Genomic DNA, 12,060 nt, shown 5'->3' with positions numbered 1-12,060 from the left:
TTTCAGTTTCTTTCTTCGATCGTAAATCAGCCAGAAATAGGCAGCGATCACCCCCAATGCTGCCAGTAACAGCCCTATCTGTAGTAAATTGAACTAGAACGAGTATTAGTATACAATCTTAGATGAGTTCGAGGAGGCGAACTTCTGATGGACCTAGGCCCAATTTAGAAACACCAAATTGAAGAGAAACCAAATCATAAAGAGTAAAGAAAGGACGATGCTCACGTATCCGAATGCTGACGGCAGCACCATGGCAAATAGAAACAATAGCAGGCCTGCTGCTATGATGACTCCTGTGACCATCGCCATATTCCCCATATTTGTATGCAGAAAGTGACATAGTTTCGGAATGAAGGTAATTTAAATTAGATCGTGGGGGATCTCCCCAAGGTTCGGGAAAGCTGAGTATTTGATGAAATCCACGGCAAATAGGATGATCAGTATCAAGAAGAGGGCAACAAATGATATAGTGCATCCAGCATCTGTGAGATAGTGGCGAGTAATAGGAAGAGGCCCATTTCGGCAAATATTCGCAAGGTATCGATGATTGTTCATATCGGTTATATGCTTCTCCTCGATATTTTAGTCCTCCTCCATCAGTTTAAAGTATTTTATCTATATTTCAAATTTATAGCAACATACTCATGATACTTATACTTAGCCATTCGAGAAGAGGCCAGATATCAATCCTTTATAGCAGTCTAAAGCATTTTGCTATTTATTTTGAGTATCTCTAAAATTCAGACTGTACTTCACCTTTGAGCAGTGGGATAAAAAGATGGCATCAATAAGGCTGAATAAGTACTTAATAATGTTGGCATGCATTTCAGCACAATAAATATAACTATATACTGCTGGCTTGCCCTTCAAAGAGGCAATGTTCGAAGCTGAAGATTAAAAGACGAATAAAGTCACATTAAATATGTAGCTTCTCAAGGCCAAGGAAGATCTCTTGGTTCGATACTATGAACTCGAAGAATCTTCATAGACTGCTCCTGAACTACTAACTAATTTGTTGAGATAATGGCCCAATTCGAACATCCAAAGCTCGATCTAGACCGAAAATACACTGCATCGCACCAACAACGCCCGATATGCTGGAGAAGTATGCAATGAAATGTTTCATGGTTATGGTCTGCTAATCTATGGTCAGCCTAAAGGCAGGTACTATGAGGGGTAATTCCAAAATAATTGCAAGCATGGCGACGGATTGGAATTCATAGCAGGGGACATCTATGTTGGCAAATTCATTAACAATAAACCTGAAGATTAAAACGGAGTCTTCATGTGGAAGAATGGAGATATTTTCATTGGAGGCTTTGTCAACGGCATGAAGCATGGGACTGGCCGATGGGAATCCGGAGCAGATTATTATGTCGGCACTTGGAGGCTCAACCGCCCATAGGGCTCTGGCAAAATTAAAACTTAAAGCTCTGTTTACGAAGGCAATATTAAAAATGGGTACAAGCATGGAAGAGGAATCGAGATGTTTGCCAACGGCGAAACCTATGAGGGCCATTATGCGAATGGAAAACCGGAAGGGGATGGAGTTTACAAATGGAGCAATGGAGCAACATACAAGGGTCAATTTAAAAATGGAATCCGGTACGGCTACGGTTAGTGGATATTCGGCAAATAAAAATATGAAGGTGAATATGTGAATGACCGGAGAAACGGACAAGGAATTTATCGATGGGGCAATGAAAGCTATTTTAAAGGCGAGTTTGTTGACGATACGAGGCATGGCTTCGGAGAAATGCATTGGAACTAGCACTCTTATTATAAGGGGTAGTGGAAGGAAGGAGTCCAAACAGGAGAGGGAGAAATATGGGAGCACGAGCAGCTCAGAAGCAAAGGGATCTTTGAAGATGGCAAGCTCATTAGAAGTACCAATGAGAATAATGACGACAACTCGAAAAAACTACTGAACAATCGTTACGAAGAGTCGAAGGAAGAGAGTAGCAATCGCAACTCCACACTAAAACGAAACTCGATTAAATATTCCACGGACGATAAACGAAAGAAGCTACGAAGCAGTTCAAATTATACAAATTTAAGTCAGATCAACTAGCAAGAGCACTCGTCCAAATCGAAGAAGAAAAGTGTGGCGACCTCATTCTCATATTCATATCACACGCAGAAACAGCAAAAGACTACAAGTGCCCGAGACCACCCAACGGCAAAACCAATAAAGTAGAGCCTCTATCTGCCGCAAAAGCCCCAAGGGAAAAGATTGGCCAGTAATACTGTTTATCAAAGCGAAATCCATAAGGTGAAGAGCAAAAGAAAAATAGGAAAGAGCTAAAATAAACAGGAAGCAAACCTCCTCTAGCAAGCACCGCGCGAGAAGCTCGAATAAATACTGTCGAATTAGTTAGGGCCGATTAAGTGGAAAAATTTCAGGAACCTGAACAGCTTCAAAAATAACAATATAAATCTCCCGCAGATTTGATTAATATTTAATATTCATGCTGAGTGTTTGAATTGATGGTATATCTATCAGGAGTGGCTTTCACATTTGTAGACGAGTCACGTAGAAAATGGTGGTGAATAGGTCGATTAAAGGCAGCTCGGAAGCACCATTTTATAGATTTTAGTTGCATTCCGACAGGTGCTCTAGAATAAGAGCCTTCACTTTTTGGTTCTTAATTCTAGGGTTCAGCTGAATTTCCTCGAGAAACCCGCATAAGATTTCATCGGCTGCATATCCCTAATATGCGATGCTTTTGCCATACTCGTAAACTGCTGGGATGTTGGTGCAGTCCAGGATGGCGTTGAATATTTCAGTGCATTTCTGCTTCGAGATGGGCAGAATGTATTCGGAAATGTTGGTGAGTTTGGATAAGCTTTGCAGGCTGTTGATGGACTGCCTGAGATCTCCTTTTTCGACCAAGAGATTGAGATGAGACCTGTTGAGGGATATTTGCTATTTATCGCAAATTTCCTCGAGCTTCTTATACTGCATTTCAGCTGGGATCGACTTGAACCTAAACTTAATGCATCTCGAGGCCAATGGCTCAATAATTCTGAGTTATTCAGAGGGTACTTCGTGATGTAATTGCAGATTATGCAGAAACGCGTAGTGCTACTATTATCTTCTATTATCCTGCGGAGTGCGCTCTGTGCATCATTCGTGAGTAAGTCTGCCTCATCTAGGATCACGATCTTCACCTTTGGCGAAATATAGTTTCTATGTCATCTCACCCTTACTTATCTCTCTGGTTCGACACCATCTTTACTGCAAACTGCTTCACCTTTTCTCTTATTACGTTAATTCCTCTTTCGTCTGAGGCATTCAACTCCAAAATCCTGAGTCGATAATGCTTAACTCCGAACAACTCTTTGCTTAATGCTAAAATAGCAGAAGTCTTGCCAGTGCCTGCAGGACCGTAAAAAAGCAAATGAGGGACCTGTATAAAGATGTTTTTACATTTCCAGTTTCAGCGATGTTTTTCAAAGCAGCGACGGCTTCTGTTTGATAGCTCAGCTCGGATAGAGTTTGTGGGCGACTGCATTAAACTGATAGTTTACTATTTTTCAACCCATGGGACATTTTGCACTTCCTATTTTTCCTCAACATCCATCATCATTTCATTGTTGACTGTCTCTTTGGGAGGCCTTTTTAGGAACTTATCAAGCATTACAGGCAATAAGTGGCGCGCAGATTAATTATAATCAAATGGCTGAATTCTATATTTAATTGAATCCTTCAAATTCAATGTGTAGCAATTGATTAAATTAGAGCATAATGCTGAATCATATACAACCTTAATCAGGTCAAGAGTTGGATGAAACTAAAAAGCGAACCCAATCAGATTGTGATTATACTCTTTTATTAATCATGATTATAGTTATTATTATAATAGTTCCTAATTGAATTCTTTGGGCAGCCTCTCATATATTTTAACGGAATCGCCAATTTTTAAAATTAATTAAGCTCGGCCATTTCAAATCGATTTTGAACAAGTTCCACCGCCATAATTAAATGTAGCCAAACCATCAGAAGTCTCTTGAGAATTTAAGTTAGTGTAAAGGCGGCTGCTTTGGGATCAAAAAGTCAAATTAATCTGATAAATCCAGCAGCAGCACTTCGACTGGCACATCGACATGGAGGGTCGCAGTCGCCTCGGATACCAGAGCAGAGGAGGAGCTAAAAGAAGAGGAAAAACATCCAATAGATGCGCATCTAGAGATAAGTTCTCAATGCAACAGTAAATATTTGCAGAAAAGAGTATACTTGATGCTTTGGCTACAAAAATATAGTTAAAGGTTTAAATTAACCCGGTAAACTCTCGCCCTTGCGCAACACATATGCGACTCATACTACTCACTGACCCAATACGATGCCCCCAAAGTCAAAGAAGTACTCCCTGTAATTCTGACCATTTCTGCGAAATTCTCAGAGTATCGAATGATGTTCAGTAGCCAGGTTTCCTATGTTTTCGATATTTAATACACCAAATTTGAGAAGCTTGAAATGTAAATCGCAACCTTGCTCGAGTTCAACTTTAACGTATTTACATATGCCAATGCTGTCGAATTTATTCTGCAACAGATGGTCGACCTCAATATTTATGACCTTTTTGCTGAGTCAATCGAAAACTACGCTAAATTAACTCAGATTTATTGGCTTGCCGAAAAATTATACTTGGAAACGCATTGTTTGTCTGAGTATGGGCTCTTCATGTGCCTAATAGAAACTTTCAAACAGGAAAAATAGTAGAATCCAAGGCTAGCAGAATATTTTCTCGCCTTGAGAATGGCGATTGTCACCGAATAAGAACAAGCATAGATAATAATAAATAGATAAATGCCCACTTGGCCGTCGAATTACCAAAAGATATCATAATGCTTTGAGAAAAGGAATTAAGCCTCCAAAAATTATCACGAGTTTCTCTTTCGATACTTCATTTTGTGATGGGTATATTCATTTATTTAAAGTACTGCAGTTACAGAAATTATTTTGGATATCGACACTTGCTGTCGTAAAGTAGATTGGGTGATCTCGCAGCTCAATAGATATTTGCCTAAATATTATAAGCAACGCAATTTAAGTTTAGTTTTTGATTGAATGATTGTGATTAATAAATATTTAAATGTCGCTGGAACTCAGCAACGGGAGTTCTCGTAGCAATATATTCACTCTTTCCCAAGACTCTGAGGATATTTCAGCCTCCGATCGAAGCGAGAAAAGAAAGCATGTGAACGAGTATTACAGGAAATTTATCAATAAAGTAGGATTATTACTGCGCCTTGACACATTCGATTTAGATCTTCTCTATAACAAAATCGCAGAGTGCGTAAATCACTCAGCGAATTTTGTAGGATCGGCTGACGAAGATCTCCATGACATTATTAAAATTTCAGAGGACCTACAACATAACAACTCCCTTATTAAAAGTATGGTGAACGTGCTCGATGCAAAATACCTAAAAAATTCCTCTCAGCGAGCATTAGATGGCCAAGGCGCAATAACTCCAACTCAGAGCAATAACTATTTTGGTGAGCACACAATAACTTCGATTGATTAGAAACAGCCTGCAACAAATAAAATGGAGTAAGGGCCAAACAAAAAAGAGAAATAGTTGTAATTTTCAAAAATAATAAAGCAGAACACTTTAGAAAAATCTGTCGGATTTAGTTTCCTGCGAGAGAATAAATAAATACTGAAGGCAGAGCACAACCCATCGTCAAACAAATTCCACAAAAAGTAAAGAGGCGGCTATAGACAAGACATAAATGAGATGAGAGAAGCAAAAAGAAGCAGCCTGAGTAAATAGCGCAAAAAATAGTATTCTCAGAAATTGTAAAGCATCTACTCGTAGATGAATAAGATTCGGGAATAGATCAGTAGGATCGAAGTTAAGGAGCAGCCCAGCATGAATAGTTCCATTATTCAATCAATGATTAATTTCAATTTAGAAGAGCCTTTTCAGTAATAATCATTACCCCTTGCATTCATCGAGTCTTCCAAATCTAGACCCTAAGAGCTCACTATCAACAAAAACACCAACAACGACAACAACAACGACAACAACAGCAACAACAACAATAGCAACAAAATCAGCATAAAGTAGATTGGCAAGTTGAGTTTTAAATCCATAAAGCAAATCAATAATTGTTCTACTTATCCGGGCTAAGTGCAGGGCATAAAGTAAGCTCGCGAGGAGAACAGCTAATTTTAAAACAGTAATTTCATTTTTTCGCGTGAGGAAAATCGTTCTAATGGCCAAGATGTGCAAAGTGAAAATAGACAGATCTAGCAGAAGGACTTTTCTCAAGACAGTTAGTAGAAAATGAAAGCAATTGCATGCATGAAAAAGCTCGAAGAACGCAATGAAAAATTGCATGCGTATGTTCAAAGGATCGAGGAAAATATGGGTAAAACGATACTGGTTAGTAAGGACATGCACGAGCAGGAAGATACATTAGCAACAAACAGTGCCTATTGCGACGATAATTAGGTCATAAGAAGCTTACTCCTACAAAAGACCAGCAAGAACATCGGGGCGCTACACTCCCAAAAGGGAATCGACCACTTGAAAGCAGACCATCAAACTGAAACGAATGTCTACAATGATTCCTTATCATTAGAAAAAATGTAATATAATGAGCAGCAGAGTCGAGATAATGAGCAGCAAAGTGAAGATAATGAACAGCAAAGTGAAGGTAATTTGCAGCAGAAGACCAGCATGGTATCAAAAGTTAAAAACGAGTCCCGGCATCTAAACCAAAGCGAGCAGCCAACTGAGAAGTTTATGATCAAGAACAGGATGAAAGTCTATGAACTGGATGACCAGGAAGGAGAGGGAGAGTGCAGTTTCGATAGTCCCAACAATCAGGAGCATGAGTTAGAAAAGGTGATAATTCCTCGTACAAATTCCAATTTCCTCTTTCAATAAACAAGGAAGGTCGAATCGAAAGTGGATCTCCTCGATGAGGAAAAAGCTACGGCAGCTCAGTAAATCGACCGAATTAAGGATACAGTAACAGAAATGTTCAGAAAAATGCAGAATCTTGACCATGAATATGCCGAACCTCCACAAAATAGTCGACCGTCTGAGCAGAGAGAGTCTGCGAGGAACCTTGAAAGACTTGACCATAATGCTTATGAATAGCAAAATAGAACCATCAAACCGATAAAGCCAGTAATGTTTTAACTCCATCCTCAAATACATAATCCTCGGCAAACTGCAATTCCTCGCAAAACAATGCTCAACTTTATGTATAGATCCGATGCTAGTGTCGAGAGTCCTAACACTGTCAGCCACAGCAATAAAATGTCGATCACTTTTAATCCAATTCAGCTTAACTCTCCTCAAGCTAATCGATAAAAATCAATTTCATATGCTTCTCCCACAAAATTTAACGGCCAATAGCAGCGGGATAGCTTTGGTGTCGGGTCTTTCTAAGCCAGGGGCACCTTTAGAGCAAGATCTCGATCAATTGAAACCCGTATAATCGAATCCCCTGTCAGCAAAGTCCTGTCATTCTTTCCAAGCAATGCCCCTCCCCTTCAATCTTCTGTCCGGCCTCTTGCCCAATCCCCTTTTAAATACCGAACTATGATAAACAGTAATAGTCACCAATTACTACTCCTCAAAAATATTAGTCATCCACATCCCAACAACTTCAAAGATCCGCGTCCTCATAATTTGGCCAATAGATTGCCGAGTAATAACAGTAAATAACATTCAGTGAACTGTAATGAGCCTTACCTAAAGGCAGATGGAGAATCTTCGTCATTTTTTAAAGCTGCAGAGAAGAGATTGCTCCCTCCTCTACAACCTCCCCCCAAAAAACAAGGGTTGCTACATGTGAATAGCTCTCCTAATTTTAATTGGGGCCTCAAAGATACAGCGAAAAGGGAGGCTTACATTCATCGAAACTAATCCTCTGCGGAACTGGCTTAAAGCAAAAGCAAGAACAGAAAAGGAATTCACGTTATGTAAAGGCCTCCAACAAGCAAGCCTGCTCGGTAGCTTCGAGAATCAGCCCAGTTATATGCAAATGCTCATGTATATTCACATGCAAACAGTTACTATGAGACTGATCGAAGGAGTAGCAAAGACAGGTCAAGCAGTATATATTCTCGGAATCAAGGAAGCAGCAGTTTTCATCAGAATCAAGATAATGGAATAAATTCATAATCCCAGTCGAGCAGTTTACTATATCCCAACCGAGTCGACAGTTTCTATTCCCGAAATCGAAACAACAGCCAACAAATAAGCAAGAGCAAGAGTATCAAAAGCGGCAGAAGCAATAAAAGCAATAAAAGCAATAAAAGTAATAAAAGCGGAGGCATAAGTGTAAGCTATAACATTAAAAAATATCTTCACAATTATATCGGTTGATGATGCTCAATAGATGCATATTTTTCTGGATCTTAATCATTATAAATTAACATGTTGAACGTAATATCAATCACTCATTCATTCAATCATTTCATTCGTAATTATGCTGCCAATTTGCTATTCATTCTGCTGCTTTTCGCCATTTACTGCAGATTCGTAACAGAAGTATTGGCCACAAATCGGCTGCGAGGGGAGGTCACCAGAGTTCTGTTGCTGTTACGGGGGCTCAAGTAGGTTTCTGTTCCTCCTCGCTACTTCTCGAACATCCTGATTTTTTTGCTCATGTTGCTGCGTTATGGAATATTTACTCGATGAGTAAGTCGTCACGATATTTCTCTTATTTGAGCCTGACCATCTTATGCGATAAGTCGTCGATGATGGCCTCGTAGTCCCTCATTTTGTCCATCCGGATTTCGTACTCCCGGATAGTCTCTTGCAGCTCGTAGCAAGTATGATTATATTTCTGGATTTCCATCGCAAACTCTTCATCGTTTTGGCGGAGTATGTTGTTCAAAGCATCAATTTCTTCCCTCAGTTCCTTCACAAGCAGGGCATCTGCATTTTTAGTCTATTATTATGGGAAACCTACGTTTTCATGGCTACTCTGCAAGGGGTGTCTGAAAATCTGTTCGCAAATGGATAAATTTTGGGAAATCAAATCCTATTTTTTCTATAGGAACTTGTCATCTTGCGACTCGTACTGATAAAGTGCATTTGAAGTTGAATTAATGGCGTCATAAAACTTCCGAAAAGACTTAAAGATCTCAAGGGAAACATCCTGCTCATACAACAATTTTGAAAATGCAAAGAGCCCTTGGTTCACTGTGAGGAAGTGCTGTAGACATTCCAAAACAATTAATTCATTGTTTGTGGCGAGATCTCTGAGTTAAGCAAACATTACTCAATTTAATTTTTGGATCGGTTCTTATCGGCTTCTTCTTCCATATAGGACAGCATTTACTTGAATAGTCTTTCCAACTCTTCCTGAGGCTTTCTCTCTTCGTCGATTTTGAATATCTCGTCGAACCCTGAATTCGAGAGTTCCTCCTTTATGAGTTTGATGAGCCTATCCATCTCCTTGCCAAATAAAAAATTAATATCATCAATAAGGTTTAAATCTCAAATTAGTATCCTCAAAAACTCCATTTAGCAATTTAACACATGAAAGTATTTGAATTTATTTGTCGCATTTAACCTGATTGCATTAAATTTGATTGTAATTTCTTTGGGCCATCCTTTTGAACTCATTTGATTTAACCCATTCAAAATTAATAATCTCGAAATATCCGCAAATGCAGAGTACTCATTTCTCCTTTGCTGATGAACAGTCAGAAAGCACATTCGCTACAATTTCTTCAGATTCAGAATTCATTTTCGGTTTCAATGTGAGCACCAGGCAAATTTCAGACATTTTCGAGATTACAGCCAGTGATACGTATATATGCTTATAAGCAGTAATTTCGAGCTGATCGAATCGGAACAGTACAATGCGACTGCCATCAAACAGTCCAAAAAGAGTTTTGCCCAACTCCTCGATTGCTTCAATTGGTGGTCCGAAGGTAATGTGACAGCCATTAAAATGACTATAACAACAAGGGAGAAGGATTCGAAAAGGATATGCAGAATTAGAGGCTTAGTTGGATCAAGAAAATAAGTCATAAATTTCATTGAGCAATTTGCAACAAAGAGCAAAAAGTTCATGAGTGTTAAGCAAATAAGTAATGAAGAGGATAATGAGGTCTCCTCACAGCAGACAAACCCATTCTATCTGTAATCATGCGCAGTTTACATGTTCCACAAGATACTTTCCAACGAGAAGTACGGAATCGGGAACATCATTTACGCTTCCATTAATAATTTCAATGCGGAATTCGGGGATGCAAAAGTATCGTATGGCGCTCTGCCGCTCCCCATGAAAAAGGCAGTGTACATTTTTTATAATGCAGCCATATCACTGACGAAGTCGTTGAGAATTTATACAAAGACTTCAATTACGGAAGGGAGGAAATGGAGCAAATTATGCCATATTGCAGAATCAGTGTGGAGAAATATGTTTTCGAGAAGATTCATGCCACCATGATAGCTCTCTACAGGAATAGGAATGAGTCAGTTTAAAAAGATTTCAGCATCAAAAAAGCACACATTTTGGAAGAAATTTCATCATGCCAGATATTTAAAGAAATCGGTCTGAGGGAGAGGCTTTGTTTCTTAAAAGAGGAATAAATTGCCAACGAAAACAGTCGACTGCTCACTGCTGTAATGGTTGCATATAATTTAGGAAACTGAAAAGAAATATAGCCGTGCGTGCCGATAGTTTGAACGAGTCCAAATTACCTTGAGCCCAAGAGAGAAAATCAAGCACTGCCAAATCATGTATACTTACTTGAAAACGATTATATTCGAAGAGTCGCAAGGAAAAATATGTAAACATTTGAATAATCAATTGCAGAACTTTTTAACATGTAAGACATCATACCCGTGCTTATCTTGCTGCTCTTGCTGGTGAAAATTCCTGAAATTAAAACTGAAATCGACATCATGATGGATTTCGCAAGCTTCGACTCCTGTGATTTGGAGGCCGAGAAAAGGCTGCTCGTTAACATTTCAGTACTTTCTTCTTTATTTAGGAGTCCTTTAATTATATATCAAGGGATTGGAAGATCACTGAATGATCTTCATCTGTTTTAAGGTTATATCTTCATCAGCTTTAATATTATCAATTATCTATCTAATTTATCATGGAATCAGAGACTCATAAAGGTTGGTCGAGGAAAATCGAAGGGAATCACAGGCTGGCCAAGGACGTGAAGAACCCACTTCGATACTATATAGAGAATGAGCTGAAAAAAATTGATATCACGATCTTTCCTAATCGTCCGAAGGACCAAGTTGATCTTTCAATTGGGGATCCCACCACTTCTCTTGAATTCAGGACCCATCCTTCTAACCTTGATATTATCAAGAGCAAAGTTGGAGCTATTGATGGCTACACTAATTTTCAAGGCTGCGATGAGCCACGTGAATCTCTCGCCAAAATGTTCAAAGCTCCCCAGTTTGAAACTACAAAGGATGACATCTTCTTAACTGCTGGAGGAAGCACGGCTATTTATGTGACTGCTATACTCCTTGCTTAAGAGGGAGATAACATTTTAGTTCCTTCGCCGGGGTTCCCATTGAGTACTGTCATCGCAAACACATTTGGCATCTAATTGAAGTTCTATCACCTTCAACGTGATAATAATTGGCAAGCTGATGCTGCAGAAATTTAAGGTCTGATTGATGCCAAGACTAAATTCATAATTTTTAACGATCCCTCAAACCCTTTGGGGTCATGCTGGTCTAAAGAGCACAAATTAGAGCTTTTGGAGGTCTGCAGAAAAAAGAATTTACCCATTCTGGCAGACTAAATCTATGAAGGAATTTCATATGCGGAGCCAGTTCAGAATTTTGAAGATTTGGCAACATCTGAAAATATTATTTTCAAATGTTCGGGCTTGACAAAAAGTTGGCTCGGCCCAGGATGGAGAATGGGGTGGCTTATCCTCTACGCCAATCAGCAGAACAAATCAAAATATTTAGAGCCATTAAAGAGGATTTTCAATATATTTTTGATGCCTCACACTGTGATGCAAGCTTCGATAAAAGAAATAATCGAAAACAGTCAAAATCATGATCACAGGCAGTCGAGGCTGCAGATCATGAAAAC

At 39.1% G+C, this 12,060-nt stretch overlaps 1 protein-coding gene across 1 annotated transcript; it reads left to right on the top strand.

Annotated features, from left to right (window-relative positions):
* The first annotated feature begins 11,092 nt into the window (after nucleotides 1-11,092).
* On the top strand, nucleotides 11,093-11,488 carry LOC148298227 (tyrosine aminotransferase-like). Its single transcript, XM_088277030.1, has one exon. The coding sequence runs from the start codon at nucleotides 11,093-11,095 to the stop codon at nucleotides 11,486-11,488; it is 396 nt and encodes a 131-aa protein (XP_088133156.1).
* Nucleotides 11,489-12,060: the final 572 nt, after the last annotated feature.

This window comes from Brachycentrus maculatus, unplaced genomic scaffold (assembly GCF_059751285.1).
Source record: "Brachycentrus maculatus isolate JH-2025_06_01 unplaced genomic scaffold, ASM5975128v1 h1tg002342l, whole genome shotgun sequence".
NCBI lineage: Eukaryota > Metazoa > Arthropoda > Insecta > Trichoptera > Brachycentridae > Brachycentrus > Brachycentrus maculatus.
The sequence above is the reverse complement of the archived record's forward strand: the minus strand, read 5'-3'. Positions and strand labels throughout refer to the sequence as shown.

What these genes read in the sequence shown, in the direction of transcription:
- LOC148298227 (XM_088277030.1), top strand. Translation starts at nt 11,093, where the DNA reads ATGGAATCAGAGACTCATAAAGGTTGGTCGAGGAAAATCGAAGGGAAT.